A 25,302-nucleotide genomic window follows, 5' to 3' on the forward strand; every position below is an offset into this window, starting at 1 on the left:
CAAACAAGCAAATAAGAAAGAATATCCCAGTCTGGAGAGAAGGTTCAGTGGTTAAGAGCACTGACTATATATATATATATATATATATATATATATATATATATATATATCCCAAAGTAAGGTAGAAATCCTAGAGGCAAAACGTAGTTAAAGAAAAACAAGATAATTTAAGTTAGAAAAGCTGGCTAGAAACAAGCCAAGCTAAGAACACATAAATAAGTATGAATAAATATCTGTGAATTTATTTGAGAGTTGAATGAAGGGCTCCCTAAGAGAGAAAGAAAGAAAGAAAGAAGTTACATGCATCTGCATGTGTATATACATACGTATGTCTAAATATACCAAGACAACCGGCTCACTATGTATAATGTTACTTGTATGTATTATATTTACTGTCTATTTTGTATTCTGTGGATTTTTTTGGAGATGTATGTGATGGGTTTTACTGATTGCCAGTGTAATAGGATCTAGAATCAGCCTGTAGAAAAATCTCTGGGGAAGCCTGTAAGATATTGTTGAGATTAGGTTAACTGAGCTGGAAAAAAGCCACATTAAATGGGAGCAGCACCACTCCCTGAACAGAGATCTTGGGCTTTAGAAGAAGCAGAAAGTGAGCTGATACTACTTCTACAGATCAAACGTGATGAGTTCCTGCAGTCCCAACTTCCCCACCATGATGGACTGTACAACTTCAAACTGTGAGCCAGAAAGGCCCTTTGTTCTCTACCTAGCTTTCTGTTCTCTTCACATTTACTTATCTCTTTTGTATGTGTGAGCTGATGTGTGTGAATAAATGTATAGATATGTGTTTCCTATGTCACACATGTGGAGGTGAGAGGACAAGTCATGGGAGTCAATTTTCTCTTTCCACTGTGTGGGACCCGGGAGTTGAACTCAGGTAGTCAGACTTGGTGGCAAGCATCTTCATTCCCCAAGCCATCTTGTGCTCCCTTAGGATGCTTTTGTGATGATATTTCATAATAACAGCAAGAAAAGGGGCATAGAGTGTGGATGGCCCTACAAATTATTCCCTGAAGAGACAAAAGAGAAGCAGGGGGGAAAAAAAAGAAGGATGGGCTCTGTCGGCAGATCTTGGAAAGATTTCCTTTCATTATCCAATTATGTCATGTTCATCGCCTTCCTCATTGACATTGCTTCCTGTTAAAGACATTGTCTCCCTGTCCCCTGGAAGGAAGATAATAACTTATAACTTCTAGTCTGCGGCAAAATGTCTCACTTTTCTAGGTTTTCGTCAAGGCATCTTCTCCGAGGTGACTTATGGCATCAGCTGGTAAGCAAATGCTGAGAACCACACGCTTTATTCTGCCACAGAGAGTTGGGAGCAACCAGGACATTCTAGTCTTAAAATTATAAGCTCATTCGAGATCCCTGATGCAGCAGAAAAAGCTGGTGCTTTCAACCAATAGTATACATAAACTGTGGTTTTAAGTTAAGAGCATCTCATAAAATAACTGAGAATTTAACACCTTTAATCCTTGCTCTCTGGAGGCAGAGGCAGGCAGATCTGTGAGTTTGAGGCCACCCTTGTCTACAAAGTGAGTTGCAGGACAGCCAGGGCCACATAGAAAACCCTGTCTCACAAAAAGAATAAATAATAATAATAATCTATCATTAATATTATACATAATCATAGATTGATATTAACATTATACATAGTAATAGTTTTTTTTAACATATCAATATCAATATTGAAAAGAGTTAGAACAATAGGTAAAGAAGTCTTAGTACTCATGGAAATATAAAGAGTCCAGATACTTTCCTGGCAGGACAGAGCACTAGTTCTACTGGTTTCTCTGTCCAGTGCTGACTGGAAAGGACTCAGGACCTGCCTCCTGCCATAAAAGACTTCAATATCAGCCACCCAATTACACTACTTCATAAAAAGAGCATGAATAGTCCAGGTGCACAGTGGTGATAGAATGCACAGCAACGTACTTTCTTCTGCGAATTCTTGTCAAATCATTCCTGTGTTCTGTTAGAAGTATACAACCTATGTTGGGGTTAGGACTGTCAGTGGAGAAGGAAAAATTAGGAACAACACCGAATCCACAGCAAAATAAGTCTTGAAACCTCAACACTATAAAGAAGAAAAAGATTCCCCAAACATTTTAAGCTTTCACAACATGGAATAAACTCACTGAGGAGGGCTGAATAATTTTGTTTGGTAATACAGTGGGAACAGGGAGATTTCAGCATATAAAAGGGATGGAAATGAAATCCAGAAGTGAACATTTACCTAGGCACTACTAATTTCCAAAGAGAAAGGTACAAAAGCGAAATTAGCTTAACTGGCAGTTTTGTTCCTCCAACCACATAGCCCCTCCCATGTTTTCCTTTTGGAGTAGGACATTATAGGGAAGATTAGCTGTACAGGACTACAGCGCTGTACATTTTTTTTTTGCATGTTTAAGTTTAAGGTATGCAAATTCTCTACAATTCAATTGCAAAAGCAGTTAAGAAGGGGGATGAATTCTCTGATTTTCTGAAAATTTTCAACTCAGTCTAAAGCGCCGAGTCTCAACAATCCTGAGTGTCACATAAAGTAAGTATTCTTTCACTAAGCCAGAGTTATCAATGTCCCTTGTTCTCTTTTTATCGGACCATCCTAAGCATGATAAGGCTTGTGTCACTGGGCTGTCTTAAACACATCGTTCATTTTTATGAGAAAGTATGTGAAATATTAGGCCCCACTATGGAAGCCATGACAAGTACCCATAGAGCAAAGTATACCCCGGTTCGTACATTCTTATCTGTTCCCACTTCCGCTACCACAGTCAGGGTCCTACTTCCTTTCACACTCACAACAATCAGCATTGCTACTTGCTTCTTATACATGAGCCTTGACAGTCTTATTGCTCTGTCTTCACTGAGGAAACCATAGTCAAACCTTGAAATCTGGAGACCAGATATCGGGAATTGGGCAGATCGTCTTGAGACCTTTTGAAGGAATGAGGATCTTAATAACAGAACCAGAAGAATCACATCCCCCCTGCTATCTTCCTGGGGCTAGATCTGCCCAGACTTGCCCTCATGAATTTTTTCCTATCAAATTCTAGCATCTCGTCTCAGAGAATTCTGAAGCAAACAGCTAGATTCAACTAAACGCCAATAAGCTTGAAGAGATGACACATAGTTTCTTCTTAAACTTAAGATGTAACCCCTCTTCCTTATTTATGGGATCATTTTACACTCTGTAGAAGTTACCCGTAAATCTTAACCCTACTCTCTCAACTGTTGCCTATTTCAGTGCTCACACTTGGGTACGGATTTCTTTGTAATACTCTGAAGAACAGTTACTTTAGTAATCACTGAGTTAGTTCTAAAGCGAAGCCTTGCAGTGACCACGAGAACACAGTTACCTTGCTTGACAAGGTTGCTCATTGCACTTTCGAATTTGTGGCTCTGGCTTAGTTAAGTACTTGCATTTCTTGTTGTCCACAATGCTGATATTCTTGCTCATGATTTTTGTGCAGGACACTGTTGTCTTCCTCTCTCCTGCAAAGAGCAGATTGGACACATAATGCGATGTCATTACAGGCTTTTGTGAAGTGGAGATATTCATATAGTTTAAACAATGTATATTATCCCAATGAAAATGATATTATTTAAAAGTCACATAACAAAGTGTACCTCTGTAGGCTTAAGGGCTTTTCCTTCAAAGATAAATGGTACTTCCTATGTTACAAAGTGATAGAGGTAGGACAAGTTAAGAAGATGCTGATTCAAGAGTTATTTTAGGGATCTGGCCATCTTCTAGCAATAAGTAGTCAAATGCCTTGTGTCTAGAACATTCTGAGACTATTCTCCATTATGAGAAGTCTCAAAAGCACACCCACAGGTACATGTATAGATTTCATTGCTAGTGTGTACATTACCAGCTCTGTAGTGAGCTTCACAGAGTATCACACACTTTGGAGTGCACCTTATAGCTTCATCCTTAGCGCTTCTGACAAAAGCCCTAGTAATTCTAGAAATGACTGTCACTTTTCTTTGATAAAACTGTGAATTTATTATGTAAAAACTCTTTTATAGTAAAAACTACTTGTATTTATTTTTCTTAAAGACACATACATATACCACTCTGTTGATATTAGCATCAACTTTAAAGTCTAGTAAATGTGTTCTAATTTCTTCTTTCGCAACTGAAGTCTTATATATAGTATCCAATTAAGAGATTTAATAATGTATTTAATTTGTTGTTTAATGTTATCAGCAAAAAAATGTTAAAGACAGAGGGCCATCTTGATTTTTGGGTTCACGGAATGATGAAAATGTCAATTGCAAACAAAAGGAATAAATTACTGGAACAAAAATTTATGACAAATCTGGTTCATGAATAATCGTTGGTACTAAAAACCAAAGTTGCAAGCTTAAGATAACATAAAGATACTTCTGTTATACCAAGTAAAATAGAAAAAAAATACATCTTACTACTAAAACAATACTGAAAATGGCAATTATATTTTAGTAAATTTTCTTTGGCTAATAAAATATATCTTGGAACCCATACACAATAGTAACTTCAAAACTGAAAATCAAGACGATATCCCTAAAACATAACTTTTTGTAAAACACATTTTTAAATATTGAAAAATCAAAGCATCTGAATGCCGAGAGCTCACCTCCAGTTTGGAGCTGAAGGCTGGTTACCTCCTTACGACCTGGAGTCAGCTACGAAGAGCAGCAGCTGTGAGCTGTGTGTGCTAAGATGGCAGGGGACTGATGGGAGTACGTGGGGTATTCTGCTTCTTACCCTCTTTTCACCCCCTCCTCCTTGACTTATTATTTTCCTCATACTAAATATTTTCAGGATACAAAAGCATATTGATAACACTTCTTTTTTTTCATAAAGTACCTCCTTATGTCTATTCAAAACTTTCTTCCTTCAACCTGCCCACTGTAGTACAGTGTGAGGGACCGTGGATACTGCTACCTATCAAATTCTAACATCTTGTCTCAGAGAATTCTGAAGCAAACAGCTAGATTCAACTAAACGCCAATAAGCTTGAAGAGATGACTCTTAGTTTCTTCTTAAACTTAAGATGTAACCCCTCTTCCTTATTTATGGGATCATTTTACACTCTGTAGAAGTTACCCGTAAATCTTAACCCTACTCTCTCAACTGTTGCCTATTTCAGTGCTCACACCATTGGATGCTGCTGACTTGGGGGGTGACTGAATCCCCAAGTGATACTAAAGACAATTTTCAAATGCACATTCTCATTTGGGGATATTTACTTCTATTGGTGCTTATAAATATTAAATAGATATATTAAATATATTAATATATATTCGACTTGCATCCAAGAGATATATAAACATATCTATGTTTATATAGATATAGATACAGATAGATAAATATATAATGCTTATATATCTATGTTTATCTATCTGTATATCTGTCTGTCTGTCTTGTCTATTTCTATTGGATGGAAACAGACTATCTTAATGGAGACGGCCCTGTGAATAAGAGATAAGCAGAGGAATGCAGACTTGCAAATTTTGGTGTAGTTGAGACCAGGAGAATGCAGGAGCTGAAGGCGTGGAGATAGTGGGGCCCAGCAAGAAAGAAAATATCCTTGTGGCAATGGTGACTGGTGGGAAGTTCCAATTCAAGCAGTGAGTTGAAATGTGTGTGTTGGAGTTCATCTTGAGAGACAATTGTATTATGTGAAATCCCCCTTGGTAGCCTGTGTTGCTTTTGTTATGAAGGCCCCAGAGGGCAAGAGCATGGAGGGCCCATGTGGCCCTTGCTCTCTGTGCCTTCAGATGCTCCCTGAGCCTCTATGCCCCCTTAACACACTGTTTCATGCCTTGAACATTTTCTTGTTTATAAACAATACTTTTGTATCTAGATGATATGGGCTTTGGCTTTGCAGTCCTCAACAAGACGCTCTTCACGTTTTACTTCCCGAATCCCTGCCTGTGATCAATATAGCCCCACTCTTTATTTAGTCACACGACAGAATCTGGGTCACTCTCCTTCATTGCTTCTCCCAGATTACTGTGTTGTTTTTGACACTGCTTCTAAAAAAAAAAAAAATCTAAAATCATAGTACCTTAATGGTTTTCCCAGTACCATCTTCTCAGTTTTTAGTCCTATTTTCTTTCCAACAATCTTGATTTTTGTCCCATTTATGAAATAATAATTCCTTATATGAAATAAAAATTCCTTTTATAATGATAATAACAACTTACTCCTGTCTGGATGTTCCATAACCTTTTCTCTATTTTTTTTTTATCATCTTTTATGTTCCCATCCTGTTAGTGCACAGAATCTGACAATTTCTAAAATCCAAACAGGTCCTATATCCCCTCAACCCTACCAGCTCTTCAACGTCCTTCAATTCCATGCACCTTCAGTTCCCACTTCATACAACCGTTTGAACTCAACACATACAGTCTCAGGCCATCACTTACTCCTTTCTTGCTTTTGAAAATCCCCATTTTTGCTCTATAAGAGTATTTGCAAACCATACACAGCCAGAAGGTACCGCACACTCACAGGGATTGAAGTCACGATAAATTCATGACCTGGAATTCAACTGGACCATTAGTGCTACTTCAGACCAAAATGCATGTTCCCATTATGATGCAGATGAAAGGGCCAGCCTCTCCCTGGGGCACTGGCCAGATGTTAAGCATCACGAAAGCACTAATAAACTCAGTTAAAATCACTCAGTGTCAATGATAATTTAAATTCCTATTGTAAGTGGCCCCTTTGATGCTCATGTTTCTGTAAATAAGCAAAGACACGGGTGGATAGGGCAATTTTAGTCCCTAAATGAAAGCTGATCACACTCCTTCCTATCTTTGAGCAAAAGTTCTAGCACTCAGTCATCCAGACTACCCTTATGCCAGCACTGATACTTTGAACATACCATAAAAACCTTAAAGAAACACAATGACCTTAACTGTTCCACTTTCCTAAAATGTGAAACCCAACCAGGGCTGTTTTAAACACTTTATACTGACTTTTTGATCTCTCCCACGCTTAGTGAGCTCTAGGCCACCCTTAGCCATGTCTCTATGTTAGAAGGGCACACTTTCTCTACTGGCTTAGTGGAGGGACTGTCGTTACTGACAGAAGGACAGTTTCGTGATTGGAGCCAAAAGAAATCTGCCTTTGCAGCAGGGTCTGCTGTGACGGAGGAAAACAGCAACTATCTGCGTAAAGAACTCAGTACCCCTTGTGAGCTGGCTGAGAAATGCCCTCCCAGGAGGTTCCCTGTGGCATTGCAAGATTAGTCCTAGTAGAAAGATTCTCTTGAACAGTCAGGTCTTGTTCACTTTTAATGGAAAAGGTCAAACAAGACCAAGCAATGACAGATAAGCGGCTAACAGTCCAAGCTGCAAAAGCAACAGGCTGTCCAGATGTGGTGACAGCTGCAAGTGTCAGCCAATAGCAGCAGCAACAGCAGCAATAGGGGAGGACCTGGAGTCGGTGTCTCTTACATGGCAGCTAATGGCAGCAGCTCTAATGAGAAGCAGGTGAAGGGTGTGAGAGAACAGCCACAGCAGGAACAAGAGAGACAACAGCAATCAAGGGGATGCAGAAAGGTGGCTGGATGGTAGAAGGCTGTAGAAGCCAGAGAAGAGAAACTGCAAGTCCTGGTCACTAGAAAAATTCCGGGGAATTGCTAACTCTTTAGGGCAAAATGTCTAACAGTCCTGGCTAATATGCTATAACACTGACCTCTGGCCATGATAGAGGGAACTTACTAGTTGTATTGATTACTTTTCCATTTTGTAATAAGACATTATGACTAAGGTAACTTAAAGATGAGGTTCTTTTGGGCTTACGGTGTCAGAGGGCTAGAGTCCCTGATGGTGGGGTAGAGGTAGCAGGCTGTGGGTGGCTGGAGCAGCAACCCAGAGCTCACATCCTAGGGCAACCAGGATGCAGAAGGAACTGGGAATGCATGTAGATTTAAGACCTCAAAGTTGTCCCCAGAGACATTTCCTCAGCATGAACAGGGGACCCTGTATTCAAACGCCTGGGTCTTATGGGTGACATCTCCTTTAAGCCACCATAGGAGAGGAGTAAAAAGTGCCACCATAGAGGCCTGCACGAGAGTACATATTGTTGCTGTCCCTACCTCCTTGTCCCTTTGCATATGGTGGCTTTTGCATTTTTATACATGAATATAATATATTTTGGTCATATTCATTATATTGTTTGCCCTCTCGCTCTCATCAATCCCCTTCCATCTCGTAACTTAGTCTCCCTTCTACTTTTATGACTTTTGTGTGTGCGACCCAGTGAGTTTTATTAGGGTTACCCAGATGAGCATGGATAAGGCTTCCTTTACTGAAGTGCACTTACCTTCCCAGTGGCTGTACCACTAAAGCCATGCTTCTCCTTCCCAAGTAACCATCAAGTGCCTATGGGTTCTAAGGTAAGGATGGGTACCTCGGGGGCCCCTTCCCTTTCCATGACAGAACACTAATAGGGCCCTTTCTCTATTTTGCTATGAAATCATTCTACTTGGTCTTTTGAGATAAATATCGTATTAGAATTAATTTTACAGCACTAGCACTGACCTCTTTATTTTACGTCTAATAAAAATGCATCTTTTTATTAGACGCTAATCAGTTCTGCATGTACTTGGCTACTTAGTAGATTTTGGCCTTTGGTTGTTCTGTCCTCCTTGTAGTATTTCTCTCACTTGCCAGACAGACAGCACTGTGGCTCCCATATTCATTCCCTGCATTGCTTTTAATCAGCTTTGCCTTTTCTTCTCATCTCTCCAAAAGCTCAATGGTAGAACACCCCAAATGTCAATCTTCCAACAGCCTTCTCTTTGTCTCCAGTCACTCTTTCAGTGACTCCATCTAGTCTCATCATATTTACTATGTTATTCATATGTTACATATGAATAACTTAATATTCCCTCTCCAACATCAGGCTTACATCCCCAACTGCACACTTGACATCACATTAGACCAACATGTATTTCTTACTTCTGTTGAAGCCCTTGATCCTGACTAATCCTGACATTTCAGGCTTTCCTTTGCAAGTAATGATGACAGTATCCAGTCATTTGGAAGAACCATTGCAGTCACCGAGACTCTTCAGCTTCACATCTAGCTCAACAGCATGATTCATGAGTTCTCCTCCTCCCCTGCGGCCAAGTGGCCTGATTCGCCCGTTTCCACAATTGTTGGAGTGCCGCATCTGCCTTTTTGCTCTGTTCCATTGGAGTAGCAGAGAAGAACACCTTCTTTGTACCTCCTATCACCCACAGAAGAGGGGTAGCAGGAAGCACCTAGCAATCGTCCGCACATCTGGTCTACCCTTGCTTCCCTTTACCCAGCGCTCTGCTCCACATTACAGCTTCAGCCTGTGCTCCCCCTAGAGTTTGACTCAGCATGGCTTCAGTGGAGGACTTTTCTGAAAATCTAGTTTATGGTGCACTGCCTCCCTCTCACTTTCCCCTCCCCTGATTATTGTCCTCATTTCCTATTTTAGTATTCAGGATATATTCATGCAGTATTTCTTTTATTATTCAGGATACTTTTATCTATCCCGTTTTCTGTTTGCTTCATTAGGATTTGATGTGTATGTGTGTGTGTGTGTGTGTGTGTGTGTGTGTTTCCATATAAAGATAAAAATTGTCTCTCAAGAGCTGTAATAAATTGTGTTGTAATTTTTATGGGGATTATATTGGTTTTGTATGTGGCTTTTGGTAAAATGACTATATTTACTGTAATAATCTTATCAATCCATGAGCATAGGAAATTGTTCCATATTCTGATATCTTCTTCAATTTCTCCACAGTATTTTAAAGATTTTTTTTTATCATGCAAGTATTTTACTTGCTTGGTTAGAGTTACCGCATGATATTTTATATTTATTGAGTCTTCTGTGAAAGGTGTTGTTTCTCTGATTTCTTCAAGGCAGCTGGCTACTTAGCTGAAAGTGTTTATCAGATGCTAATAGTAATCGAATGTATATCATGGCCTGAATGGTGTATCTGGAACCTGGTGTGCTGTAAACAAACACATTACTCTCTATGTCATAAATATAACAACCATCTCAGTGAGTGAAATGGAACAAGGGTGAGGAGCCTTTTCAGTTTAAGTAAGATTCTTTTTCCATGAAAGAGTTCAGATGTTCAGCTGGTACACACATTGTAATGAACGTAGTTTACAAACCTTTACGTATTCTTGAATTGTAAATTAGAGATTGTAGATCTATCGTTACTATCAATGGTTAATCAGAAAACAACTGTTGGATGTTTTGAAAAGAAAGAAGTTTGAAAATTCTTCACCTCCCCCACATGTGGCATTGCAATCCTCCCAGCCTGCATGTGTCCACATGAAGAGAGGTTCTGGCTCCTTGGAGCTCTGGTTGTCTGGAAGTGGGTCTGATGGAACTGTGTATTCATAGTGAAGACCGTAATTCTGATCCTGAAACAGGAGTACCTGTGACATACAGAGTGATTAAGGAATATAATTTAAACCAGGGCAAATTCAACGACAGAACCTACAAATATATTGATACTTAAAAATATGAGTTACACAATGAACACAACAGACATTACTTTTAAAATGTCATATTTTTTTTCAAAGATGGAGAGTCACCTGATGTTACAATGAATGAGGCCGGAAATAACTGATCTTTTTTTTTTTTCTTTTAGATTTGGCAGACCATTTTCCAAAGCGTGATATTGTATATGATAAATTTTGGTGTGTATGTGTTCTAGGGGCAGAGACGTATGCTGCATCTGATGTCAAGATATAAAATAAACTGTGGATTTCCCACACTTATAAAGAGATGGAAAGGAAATCAATATGAGATGTGTTGTCCGTTTTATGCCAACTTGACAAAGCTAGAGTCATTTGCAGAGAAAGCCCTCAAATGAGAAAATATCTGCACCAAAATGGTCAATAGGCAAGCCTATGCAGCTGAGGCACTTCTTAATTATAGATGTAGCAGCAACTCCCAGAGACACAGGCTGCAACTGCGCAAAGCAGACCAAGCTGTGAGTGACCAGCCTCCCAGCTGGTTAGGCCCTAGGCATTGGGGCAAAACCCCAGGCCCCTCCCCCACCCACTTCTGCTGGAAAGATTAGCTATCCTAATATCAAACAAAATAGACTTTAAACTAAAGTAATCAAAAGAAATGAAGAAGGTTATTTCATATTCATCACAGGAAAAGAATCCATCAAGATGAAGTTTCAATCCTGAAAATTTATGCCCCAAATATAAGGGCATCCGCATTTGTAAAAGAAACATTACTAAAGCTTAAATTACATATTAAACCCCACACACTAATAGTGGGAGATTTCAACACCCCACTCTTGCCAATGAACAGGTCTACCAGACAGAAAACTAACAGGGAAACAAGAATACTATCAGATGTTATGACTCAAATGGGCTTAATAGATATCTATAGAACATTTCTCCCAAACACAAAGGATATAATTTCTTCTCAACACCTCATGGAACCTTCTCTAAAATTAATCATATACTTGGTCACAAAGCAAATCTAACAGATACAAAAAAATTGGAATAAACCCCTGTATCTTGTGAGACCACCATGGTTTAAGTTAGAATTAAACAACAATGCAAATTCCAGAAAGCTTACAAGCTCATGGAAACTGAATAATGCTCAACTGAATCACCCCTGGGTCAAGGAAGAAATAAAGAAGCAAATTAAAGACTTCCTAGAATTCAATGAAAATGAATGCACAACATATCCAAACTATGGGACACAATGAAAGCAGTACTTAGAGGAAAGTTCATAGCACTAAATACCTACATAAAGAAGTCAGAGAAATCCCACACTAGTAAATTAAGAGAACACCTGAAAACTCTAGAACAAAAATAAGCAAACTCGCCCAGGAGGAGTAGATGCCAGGAAATAATCAAATTGAGGGCTGAAATCAATAAAATAGAAACAAAGAGAAGAATGCACAGAATCAGTGAAACAAAGTGTTGGTTCTTTGAGAAAATCAATGAGATAGACAAATCCTTGTCCAAACTAACAAAAGGCAGAGAGAGTATATCCAAATTAACAAATCAAAAATGAAAAGGGTAGCATAACAACAGACACTGACAAAATCAAGCTAAACATCAGATCATACTCCAAAAGCTATACTCCACAAAATTAGAAAATGTGAAAGAAATGGACAACTTTCTTGATAGGCTCCATATATTGAAATTAAACCAAGACCACATAAACATATTAAACAAACTTCTAACCCCTAAGGAAATAGAAGCAGTCATTAAAATTCACCAAAAATAAAAAGGCCAAGACCAGATGTCTTCAGCATAGAATTCTACCAGAATTTCAAAGAAGAGCTAATCCCAATACTCCTCAAATTGTTTCACACAATAGAAACAGAAGGAACATTGCCAAACTCCTTTTTATAAGGCTACAGTTACCTTGATACCCAAACCACACAAAGATGAAACAAAGAAAGAGAACTACAGATCATTTTTCCTCATGAACATTGATGCAAAAGTACTCAATAAAATACTGGCAAACTGAATCCAAGAACACATCAAAAGAAAAAAGAAAGAAAGAAAGAAAGAAAGAAAAATCCACCGTGACCAAGTAAGCTTCATCCCAGAGAGGCAGGGTTGGTTTTATATACAGAAATCTGTCATTATAATCCCCCAAATAAATAAACTGAAAGAAAAAAAATATGATCATCTCATTAGATGTTGAACAAACCTTCAACAAAATTCAACAATCCTTCATGATAAAGGTTTTGGAGAGATCAAGGATACAAGGAACATATCTAAACATAATAAAAGCAATTTATAGCAAGCTGACAGGTAACATCAAATAAAATAAAGAGAAACTCAAAGCGATTCCACGAACATCAGGTACAAGACAAGGCTGCTTGCTCTCTCTGTATCTATTCAATATTGTATGCAGTTATAGGTAGAGCAAGAAGAAAACAAAAGTAGATCAAAGGATACAAATTGGAAAGAATCGCTATTGCAGATGATATGATTGCCTACATAAGTGATATAACTATCACTATTTGCAGATTATATGATTGTATACATAAGTGATCCCCAAAACTCTACTTCAAAAGCCTATACTGATAAATACCTTCAATCACGTGGTGGGATACAAGATTAACTCAAAAAAAGAAAAATCAGATGCCCTCCTAAATACAAATGATAAATGAGATATATCTTGGGATAACTCTATTCAAACAAGTGAAAGACCTGTATGACAAGAACTTTAAGTTTCTAAAGAAGTAAATTGAAGAAGATATCAGAAAATGGAAAGATCTCCCATGCTCTTGGATAGGTAGGAACAACATAACAAAAATGGCAATCTTACCAAAAGCAACCTGCAGATTCACTGCAATCCCTATCAAAATACCAAAACAATTCTTCACAGACCCTGAAAGAACAATACTAAACTTCATATAGAGAAACAAACAAACAAAAAAACCCAGAATACCTAAATTAATCCTGTACAAAAAAAAGGACCTTCAAGAGGCATCACCATTCCTGACTTCAACTCTACTATAGCGCTATAGTAGGAAAACAGCTTGATATTGGCATTAAAAGCAGACAGGAGGACAAATAGAACCAGATTGAAGATCTTGACATTAATTCACACACTATGAACGTGTGATTTTCGACAAAGAAGCCAAAATGGTACAATACAAAAAAGAAAGAAAGAAAGAAAGAAAGAAAGAAAGAAAGCATCTTTAACAAATGGTGCTGGCATAACTGGACGTGGACATGTAGAAGATTGCAAATAGATCCATATCTATCACCATGCGTAAAACTTAAGTCCAAATGGACCAAAGATCTCAACATAAATCCAGTTACACTGAACCTGAATGAAGAGTAAGTGGGAAGTACCCTTGAATGCGTTGGCACAAGAGACCACTTCCCAAACAGAATGCCAGTAACACAGACACTGTGAGCAACAATCAGTAAATGGGACTTCCTGAAACTGAAAAATTATTCTAAGTCAATGGACAAGGCAAAAAAGAAAAAAAAAAAACTACAGTTTACTGAAGAGGAAAAGATCTTCACTAACCCCACACATAACCTTATTTTGGACCTGGCTCACTGAGCTCACTATGTTCTGTGATTCCAGGAAAAGCTTTGGCAATTATTAGTCAGATTAAGGGCTCTGCTGTAAGAAAAGTCTCTGATTCTGGGGTCTGACATATGTTGTTTTCAGACTTTAAGCAAAGGCTCGTTACATGTCTCAGTCTTGTATTGTTCTTAAGTATGTCCAAACTCATCTATATGATTATAGAATGTAGATAAACATGGTAGTGCTTTTCAGTATCAAATCATTAAAAATGTTTGCTATTGATGTCATTTCACACCAATCAGTCGGAGAAGATGCTAAGCATTTTCTCTGGACAGCAGAGGACAGACAGGATCTTCAAATTGAAATTGTGAAGTGGGATATAAAGGAACTGTGAGGAGATGCATAAAGGGACTGTTCAAAGACCATATACAATTATGAGTCAAAACTTCCACAGAAGAACAGAACTGAACGCTAATTTTTTAGTGAAAATGAAATCATGTTGACAACATTTCACATGTTCTTTAACCTTCTTACATAGGGCAACTGTGTGCATTAAATGTTCTGAACAAATGCAAAGCCCCTGGTCAGCTTCCTATCCACAGTGTCCGAGGGATAGTATTATTTATACTGGTTAGAAAGCACACACTGCTCACTTTGCCCTTTTGTTACTGTTAAAGCAAAAGGACTGCATTTTATATAAAGCCTGGAAATTTGAATCCTAGTTTCTGGACCAGCAAAGGTGATGTCAGGGAGGAGCTGTGAGAAATATGTGGATCTCACATTCTGACCTAAACCAAGTGCATCAGAATGTACACTTAAAAAGAGCCCCAGACAAGAGGTCCATCCAGTAAGATAAGCAGTGAGTTACGGTGTGACCCGAATCTCTGGATCCTAGAAGGAACAATAGAGATGTCTATAGTCAAGGAAAGACCAGTTCAACTGGAGTGAAGATGTTAAATAAGGTGACACATCCCACTACAAGCAAACGAATCCATGTGTCAGAGTGGTTTTCTGTGCTTGGGTGTACAGGAGGTGGTGAGTCTCTGGATTTTAGATTTCTTACCACCGATAGAATGAAAACTCTATCTGTACAGTCATTATTCTGAATAATTAACCATCAGCCCGAAGTGCCTTGAAAAAAAGCCCATGAACATCCCAGCAACCCGGACACAACCCCACTGCTCAAGTCCTTTCCCTTCCAATTCTCTTAATGCACATTTAGTCTTTTGCTACATGGTGAAGAACATTGCAGTTCCAATGCATGAAAATGTGCAGTGTTCATAATTTAGAGTAATCCATTAACCTGGTAAGAAATACAGAATGGAGACTGAGTTTGCCAAATCCCTCCTCTCAAAACAATATGTTATCAAAGATGCCTTCTACAGACACAGATGAGACCCACTAAGTGGATATTACTTGCTTTGTCTTGATAAAGACACATTCTGGTTAGTAACTGAATGCTTTTAGGGAGAAAAGAGTTCTGTATTCTTTGGTGGCAATAGATTTCAACTGTGAGTTTTTCAATTCCCTAGAACATCTTGCTCCTCTTTAAGTAATCACAAATTTTAGATACCATAATTTTAGTGTTCCTGCAAATATCTTAGCTCTTAAACAATTTAAAATGCAGATCTGACAATTCTGATTTTAAGAACAAATAGGAGGGAAAGGGAGAGAGAAAGGAGGAGAAAGGACAGAGGGAAGGATGGAGGGGAAAGGGGGAGAAAAGGGAGATCACCAATTTCTTTGCCATGAGAAGCTGATTTTGCAACACTACCCCCATTTCTTCCTCTTACCAGGAGATGTAAAGGTGTGGTTGTAGGGCCTTTGGCAGAGATCTTCTCCCACAGGCCTCGTCTTATGTAATGAACTGTAGTTCCAGCTAAGTTGAAGGCTCCAGAATGTTCTATCTTCCAGTCACTGTTTATCGACTGTTTGCCAGCATCTCGAAGAGCTTTAAGAAGATAAAACACACGATGAGCGTGGACAACGCTACTAATGAGCATCCTCTTACAAGCATTTCCTGTTGCTACTGAAGTCAAAAGAGTTTTCAATCATCTGTTGTATCTCCCCCAAAAGTTGTTCTGCTGCTTCTACTCTTATCAATACCAGCAACAAGCTCATGAAAGTATTGAAATTTACGGCATCATTATTCTCTATAAAATAGTTTGGGTTTTTTCTTTTCTTCAAGACAGGGTTTCTCTGAAGTTTTGGAATCTGTCCTGGAACTAGCTCTTATAGAGAAAGCTGGCCTCGAACTCACAGAGATCTGCCTGCCTCTGCCTCCTGAGTGCTGGGATTAAAGGCGTGCTCCACCACCACCTGGCAATAATATAATATATAATATAATCCTTATTATAAAATACCTTAAAGGAAAGTTTAAAAAACATACATAATTTTATTTTATGAGATCAATGTTCAATTGTTAATCCTTGAAAGTGAAATATATTGATAGGAACATCTCAGAACATTGCCAACGTCCATTAAAACCAACAAATGGACATACCTCAGAAAAATGTTAAAGTTTTGGGGGGAAAATGGAAAATTACTAATGGATTTGTTTATAAGATTTAGCATTTGTTAATATTTTTGTAAATTATATTAAATATTTTGAGAAATATTTTTGTCTAATGTTGTACATGGATCAATATTTTCCCACTTCCATGCTTTTATTTCAGGTTACAGTGATCAGTTTATGGTTCCTGAAAATCTCTAATAAAAAAGTTTTAAAATGCCCATTGGGGTTTATGGACTATGATATTCAGACTCTATTCATGTCTTGGCTTTCAGCATTTCCTAGAAAATGGCATACACATGTACATGCGAATCCAGCCAACTTATTGGCTTAAGAGTCTCTTCATCCAGAACCAGGAGTTCGTACAAATCATGTTTCTTGACTTTTTCTTTTTACTTCATTAACTTAAATATATTTTTGAAAATTTTGCTTCTGACAATCAGTGGAACTGCTCTGCTTCTCACTAGACAATGTATGGAGAAACAGTCTTCAAACTTCCAATGTCTGAGGGTGGAGAAGAAAGCTGAAGCTGGGATAATCTCTACAATTGCTTAGCAGTCTTGTTGAAGATATTTAACAGATCCCTCACTGGGAGGTTGACCTTCTGCAGGGCACAGACTGGGAAGGTTTCATGGAGGAGGGAGGCACAAAGAGTGGAGTTCACACTGGCTAGGATAGCTAGCATCTGTTTTATGGAGCACTGGAGAAGAGTGAATTACAAGAGAAAAAAAAAAAAAACGCTCCTAAAGCATTCACAGGGGACCTTTGACCTTAGAGCTAAATATTCAGCTTCAAACAATAGGGTGTAACTATCCAAAACTGGGGAAAGAACAACTGCCAAGAACCTAAGGACTTTTAAACTTTTCAGTTCAAATAGGTATGGAGAAACATGCAAATTCTAGGTAATTTCAAGGCGTGTTGCTTTTGAACATAGAGAACCTAAAAAAGCAGGTGGTCAAATAAATAAATAATTAAAAATAAAGATTTAACAGACTTCATATTAAAGCAACCTGAGACAATTATAACAAAGCTTTACAATAGTCTCATTATATGCAGCTGGCCCAGAAGTAAATTAACTCTTTAGGAAAATGAAGTTTAGATTCGGTAATAAAGAAAACGTAACATAGCCACTCATCCATGCTATGTTAATTATGTTCACCACCCAGTTAAAAACTTGCTGGGGATGTGGACACCACAAAATTGACTTTGAATAATTAGGGAGGCATCAGAAATAAAATGAGATGAAAGAACCTTAGAGATAGTGGTACTAGTGAGTTAAGCCTTTAAATATGCACACACATTTATAAAAAGTTATGTAATAGTGGAGAGGAATGGGAGCTGGAAAATATTCAAATCAAATGTATTAAAATATGAAGACATACCAAATACTGAGCTTAATAAACAGGCTTAAAATCATATTAGACCATGACACTTTCATAGGAAAGAACTAAAGCTCAGGAAACAGAGACCTGATGAACACAAACAGCATGGCGCACATGTGGGGACCACTCTGTGGATGATACCCGAGTGACTGGAATTTTTAAAAAGGGAAAAAGGACATATAAAGTATTTGAAAGCACAGTGTTTAGAAGTATTTTAATTTTCTTAAAATAAAATCTCCAAATACATAGGTCTTAAAAAGTACAAGGAACTCATGGGAGAAAATACAGACACACACACACACACACACACACACACACACACACAGCCACACAGGTAACATGGTGATTGGGAGAACATAGTTTAGAGTGGACCGGAAGGAAGAAAACTTGTGGCTTGTGAGCATTTTGAAAATTGCCAAAACGTGGCTCTCACTCCTCAACAATGAAGCTTCATTTTGTAGCAAATGGAAACAATCACGGGAATCCCAAGTGGTCAAAATACAGAGCCCTGACTGCTGGATACCCAACACCAGCTGATGCATCTACAATCTAACACCTAAACACCAAGTTCAGGGAACATCACGGAGGAAGGGGAGGGAAGATAGTAAAACCCAGAGGAACAGGACGTCTGTCTCTGTGAGACTGTTCTCTACATACGACAAGACAGCTTGAACTCTCATCCGCATGGTAGTGTAAATAAAACCTGCACAGTGACTACACTGGTTGAAATCTTGCAGGAGTCCACCTCTAGATGGAGAGCTACATGCAAGTAATGTCTGCTGAGAGTCTCCAGGGACAAACCCCTATTGCTTATCCAGCCTTACATACAAATACATACAAGACTCAGCAGACTGTACACACACACACACACACACACACACACACACACACACACACACACACAAACAGACATCTTCTGGCCTCCAAATGCATGTGCCCAATTGCATGCAACTGCACAGACATGTGCATGTACTACAAACTCACATACACACACATGCACACACACTAAACTCTTGAATGATAAATAAAATTTATTAAGGTTATATGACAATCTGAAATATATAATAAAACATCAAAATGCATAAGCTAACCACTGATTTGAGAGAAAAATTTCAAACATTTTGATATGCCTTTATTCCTCTGTCTCTAGTTGATTAGACAAGAGGAATATCTGTAAGCTTGCAGAGAAGTTGAATTATACTGATCATAAAGACTATAACTGGAAATTCCAGAATAACTCCTTGAGGTCAAAGGTGATAAACCGAGTCTCAATTTACACCTGACTGGATATATATTTTTTTTTATCCTAAGACCTAACACTGGAAATGCTTAACAGAAAACTTACATAAATAGCTCACAGTAACTGTACATTAAGTCTATTCAAACATAACTCCTAGATCTCAGCAGAAACCACAAAGGTGCTATGGTAACAACTTAACCTGAGGGTGCACTGTAGATCACAGGTAAAGCTTTTGTAGCTCTCCAGTGTTACAGGAGGAAAGAAGGGAGCTAAAGCTGCTCTTCCATTTGTATCTGTGGTAGGAAAGCAATTAAAATTCAAAACCAATGGAAGAAAATGACAGAGGAGTGAATCGAACAGAAACAAATTAACAGTGGAAGCAACCAGTGACACAAAGTGTTGGTTATTTGGAAACTAAAATAACTGAAAACACTTAAACTGCTCAAGAAAACCAGACACAAGGTGACAATGGTAGAAATAAAAGCCCAAACACTGTCCTGGGAGAGGGTGCAATAAGAAAATATCAAAAACAGCTCTAAGCTTTAAAGAAAACCAGACCACTAATCACAATCCCAGAGAACCTAGACAACAGTGAGGACTCTAAGAGAGACATACATAGGAATCTACATGGGAAGTAGAAAAAGACAAGATCTTTTTTGTAGAGTAAACTGGGAGCATGGTGACCTTGAGAGAGGGTTGAAGGGGAGGGGAGAGACAGGGAGAGGAGCAGAGAAAAATGTAGAGCTCAATAACAGTCAATAAAAGAAAAAAAGAAAAGAAACAGCTCCAAGCCAACTATTTTGAGAAAGCAAATGAAACAGATTATTCCCTGCAGAAAAGAATTACCAAACCAGTTCCAAAGATCAAAGAAAATATGAAATTATGAATTCTTATTTGTAATATCTATGTGGGGAGTTCAAAATAAAACATGGCATATATAAAAGAATAATAGAGATTAAAGGCCTTTCAAAAATAAGACATCAATTTGTTTAATCATCAAAATAAAATTGTTACTAATTTTAGACAAAATAGCTTAGGCAAAAGAGGGAATACAGGGTTCTTCAAATACACTAAAATGTGTTACTGTTTTATACTAATCAATAATACTTATTTGACTTTATAAATACTCAAAAATTACGTTTTTATATATTCTGAGAATAAGGGCCTTTTGAAGCCAAGTGAAATTATTTTCTCTCAGATCATGGCTTTTCTCTTTACTTTTTAAATTGTTCCCTAAAATGATAAATAAAGCTATTATTTATGAAATTCTGTTTATACATTCTGTGTGTGACACACTTGTATACTGACTCTGTACACTCTTACTCAAGGTGGTGTTTGGTTCACGGTGTCTGTTTTCTTTTTGGTTCCTAGGTTATTTTTAATATTCTATTTGTGAGCCACTCAAGTCTTCTGAGGGCTGGTTGGAAGTGGGATTGTTTCTAGAAAGTGCTTCCTGTAGCACATGTCAGTGATATTGATACCACATTAAGAAAACTAGTCCTGAGTCTTGTGGCTTCACAGTTGGATGAAGTGGGTGCAACATACTTGCTGCTTTGCTTTGCAAATTCTCAGGAAAGTTGATTTTCCATGTCCACCTTAGACTAATATTAATATAGACGCTTCCTCCTTCCTTTCTCTGTTCATGTATAGCTACATTCCTGCCCCTCCATCACACAAAACATGGAATCCTTTGAAGTCCCACTTTGAGTGGAAGCCTCCTGTGCGGGTTATTCTGCAGCATCCTTTGCTTTATTTTCTGTCAACAGCAGTGCCCTGGCTCTGAGTCTGACTTCAGTTACTGGATGAAGGGTTCAAGTGACACTTCAGGGGACTCAGCATTCGGCTTTCTGTCTTCACTGTAGTTTTGTCCTTTAGGACCTCTTCATTTCCCTCCTGCTCAGACATGGTGCAGGCTAATGCTTGTCCCTTCCAAGTTCCCATGTTGAAACCCGACTCCACAGTGTGATGGGATTAGGAAGTGGGGTCACTGGGAGGTAATTAGAATTGGCTGAGGTCATTAGGGCACAGTCCTTATAAATGAGATTAGTGTCCTTGTAAGAGCCCTAAGAGACCATGCTTCCTCTTTCTCAGCCATGTAAGGGCACAGAACCCCATAATTTCCAGCTCGTAAAAGGGCCTCATCAGAACCCAACTATACTGGTCTCCTGAGCTCATATTTCCAACCTTAAGAGCAATGAGAAGAAAGTTGTATTGTTTAAAACTCACTCAGGCTGTGGCTCTTTGTTATAGCATCTTAAAGTAATCAAACTAAGAGGTGAATAATAAAAGGGAGGGTTTCTTTGTCTTTTACTCATTTCAAATTATTTTAAAACTATGTTTGCTGTAGTGCCCTGTGTGTGGAATTGTACAGAGTAAGTTGAATTCGGTGCCTTTTGTGAGATTTTTTCTGGAAGTCATAAGCTACAATGATTTTATAAATAAAACCATAAGGTTTATTCATTTTAGGCTAACTGGTCAATCATTAACAAAAGAACATTATTATCTTCAGAGAAGCCATTAGTAGGTGAGCATAATTTAAAAAAAGAATAAATATATTGGGAATTTATTGTTCAGTTGAGAATAATAAGGACATCACGTGTCTCAAACAAAAAGTTCCAAAGTATTTTTAAAGATAATTTAAATCTGTTTGGCCCCCTGTCTGACATGACTTTATTCTATTTGATTCCACTATCTCTGATGCTTTCTCTGTTCTATTAAAAAGTTATCAGCTGACATAATTAAAACATGGATAATGCAAACTGGACTTATTTTTTTGTTCTCTTTTGTAGTGTGTGTGAAAATTAGACTTGTTTTTTTATCCTCTTTGTGTGTCTGTGCGGGTGGGAGGTTACAAGGGAGAGGGGGTGGACCTGGGAGAATGGGCGTGACTGGGGTGCATGCTCCAAAATTTTCAAGTAATCAATAAAAATATGTAATAAGAATATATAAAAATAGGCAACCTAGCCTTTCCTATAAGCAACGCTCCGATTTTGAAAGGCAGTTTTTCTACAGGAGAGCTTTCCTGGTGTGAAGCAGGACAGAAAAAACTCAGTAAACTGTACATGGCTTATTTTGAGCGACAAGATTTTCCATTTCTAAAATAATCATTGCACAAAAATACCTGTGCAGTCATACATAAAATAATATGCATTTGCACATACACACATGTATACACATGAAATAAATGTGTTAATTGGTTGTATCATATATACACATATTTGGAATGAAACAAGGCAAAGTCATTTAATGCGTCTTTGTTTTAGGTTTTTGTTTTGTTTTTATTTTTTTTTGTTTTTTTGTTGTTTAATCGTGAGTTACATTTGGAAGTACTTTACACTCTCAACAGAAAGCCAAATTGCTTTTGCTCCTGGAATGCCTTGGAGAAAGGGAAACACTTGCTTACTATGAGAAGAGACACTTTCTGGGAAGTTCAAGTGTGAACCTAAAAACAGACCAACTGTGTCGCGAACTGGGGAGCTGGGGTCCTACTAAGCTCCTGTGCGAGACTGTAACACCTGTTACCTAAGTAGCTGTGTGCAGGCTTTTCCTCCACAACTTTGATTCTCCTTGCTCCAGCAGGGATCACCAGCACTTCCACATAACCTGTAAGAGTCAGTAAAACATGCAGTGAATCTAGGCTCTTACGAAAACCCTTCAAATTGCCTCGCCCCTGCCCACCTCTGCGTTTAGTTACTGCTACCATGGTCCAAAGGCTGTGGAGGGAAAATGCTTCCTTATAAAGTTGCCGTGATTTCCGGAGAAGATTCTTGGAAAGACTGAGCACAGCGCTCGGCTGAGAAGGCAAGAAGGTGACTGTTCTCCACGAAGTCCCATGAGGAAAGGAAGAAAGCAGTGGCATCACCTCTCTAGAGAGACAGCAGGACAAACCAAATCACCCCAGTGAATTTTGCCCTAGGAATTCTTCAAGCTAGAAAAAGCAGAGAAAGAAAAACACTGGAGATGATACAGTTGGCCTGGACCACTCCCTGCAGTGACTGAACACAGCAAGAGAGAACAAGAGTTCCTGGAAGATGAACAAAAGATTACACAGTGGAGCTGAGGAGAAGTAAGTGAGGTGTAGGGCCACAGCAGGAGGGCTGCTGTCACCTCTGCAGGTGTCACAAAGATCAACAAAAGGCACAATTGAGTGCTCTCAGAAAATATTTTCCAGCCATGGTCATGGATGTGGTCGTTGAAAGAATGTAAGCCAAGATTGAGTAAAATGAGAGACTGTGCAGGAAAAGAAGGAATTGAGCTCCACTTTGTGAAGAAGAGGGATAAAGAAGCCTTGTTTTGGCTTAATAGTTTTTCTAAAACTAACATTCTTTTTAAACATCCTGTGCAAATCCATGTATCTAACTAAAATCTGGCTTGAACCATTAAAAGAAAAAAAATAATTTTGAAGTTTTCTCCTGTATAAAAATTATTATAATTCTTAAAAAAATAATTAATCAGCATTAATATAAAGTAATATGTAGTTCATTTGGTGGCAAGGATAAAATAAAGGCATGTGTGGTGTATGTGTGTGTGCGTGTACATGCTCCTACATGCATAGGTCAGAGGTTGACCTCATGTATCTTCCTCAGTCACTCTTTACCTTATTGTTTTGAGATGAGTTCATTCATTTAATCTGGAGCTCACTGGTCCAGGAAGACTGAATGGTTTGCTTTCAAGCCCCAGGGATGCCCTGTCTCTATTTCTCCTGCACTGTGATTACAAATACTCAAGGTCCTGCTTGGATTTTTTTCCTTCTCTTTTTCTTACAGATTAAGGGTTTGAACTCCGGTGCTCATGCTGAACAGTTTACCAACTAAGACATCTCCTCAGTTCCTGGGCATGTGACTTTTTACAATCAAGACTTTGATCCAAGACACTACAAGACACTGTTTATCTAATTACTCATTGAATTGCCCATTTTCAGTAGCATCCAATTACTGCAGTTCCAGCTGGAAAGCACTGACATTACATCACACAGACAAAATAGCAATGACAACAAACTCAAGGTTGGTGGGTATTTTGGCATATAAATAAGGTAGGATGTACAGTTAAGGTAGGAGTTAAATAAATTATAAAAATAGGTTAAAATATAAATGGAACATTCTGGCTAACTCTCTGTTCATTAATATAAACTATAGTTTTAAAGTCACTCCCCGTTTCTGAACACAAATTGCTTAGCAATTCACTGCTATTCTTTAGAAGTATGTGTATGTGACTCACATTTGAAAACTCTGGCATCATCCACACAAGTCAAGGGAACGTTCTACAAAAAGATAAGTGTTCAAAGTTGTCTTAGGGGAATGTGTATAGGAAGGAAAGGGATTTGTTTTCTGTTTATACAGAAGAGTGTGAGGTAAGTGGTGGTATTAGTAGCTCTTGGATAACTTAAATCTGATGGAAAGAGAAGATGGAGATGGCTCAATCTATTATGGAAAGTTTCAATAAGCATTTAAGGGAATAAACAATCACTTTGGATCTGCTAAACTCAGCGAGAGACTTCATAGAATATGGTTTGGAAACATTTCACGCAGAAGCAACATGCATGATTAACTGAGATGCATTCATGAAGATAGAGATGATGTATGAACATCAGGAATGATCAAGGCTGAGAAAGAAAATGCAGAAGATGTTATAATGGAAAAAAATTCTGAAGTTGAAGATTGACTGAAAGTAATCTTTTTTTTCTCAATCAATTGAAAATAATTGATCGGAAACAATGGGCACATGGGATAATGCAGTCACCCTTTTCTGCAAAGAAATCAGGAGAGAAGGATCTAGTTTGGTGAGAGTTTTCTCAGTTCAGCAATTTATATTTCACAAATGTTACACTACTGCAGTACAAACACCCACTATGAGGTCTAAAGCAGCCAGAACTCCAGTAAAGGTCAGGTTATTATTGATGCGCCTTTGGAGATGCATCTGCACATGTAGCAATAAGTCAAATTGCTCCTAGAGAAAATCAAAGAGGAAAAGGAGTCAAGTTCATTTGAACTTGGTGATGGAGGCTTTAAGAACACAGGCCTGAAAAGAACTATTCTCAAGAAGGGAATGACTCGGTCGACAGTGGTGTCTCTCCATGGTGGCCAAAGTTAGAGCTCTAATATAAAAGGAGACCTCAGACAGC

The 25,302-nt window shown here is 38.2% G+C and overlaps 1 protein-coding gene across 1 annotated transcript in view; it reads right to left on the reverse strand.

Moving 5' to 3' along the window:
* LOC121440664 (A disintegrin and metalloproteinase with thrombospondin motifs 19-like) overlaps nucleotides 1-25,302 on the reverse strand; it is a 170,667-nt gene that overhangs the window by 22,896 nt on the left and 122,469 nt on the right. Inside the window, exons 16-19 of the mRNA XM_041641459.1 lie at nucleotides 22,704-22,784; nucleotides 15,841-15,998; nucleotides 10,296-10,449; nucleotides 3,381-3,516 (exon numbers count right to left, since the gene is read on the reverse strand). Coding sequence (XP_041497393.1) covers nucleotides 3,381-3,516; nucleotides 10,296-10,449; nucleotides 15,841-15,998; nucleotides 22,704-22,784 — 529 coding nt within the window. The remainder of the gene's footprint in view (nucleotides 1-3,380; nucleotides 3,517-10,295; nucleotides 10,450-15,840; nucleotides 15,999-22,703; nucleotides 22,785-25,302) is intronic.

The sequence above is a fragment of the Microtus oregoni genome, unplaced genomic scaffold (genome assembly GCF_018167655.1).
Source record: "Microtus oregoni isolate MIOR12 unplaced genomic scaffold, Mior012 000069F_ref0000032, whole genome shotgun sequence".
NCBI lineage: Eukaryota > Metazoa > Chordata > Mammalia > Rodentia > Cricetidae > Microtus > Microtus oregoni.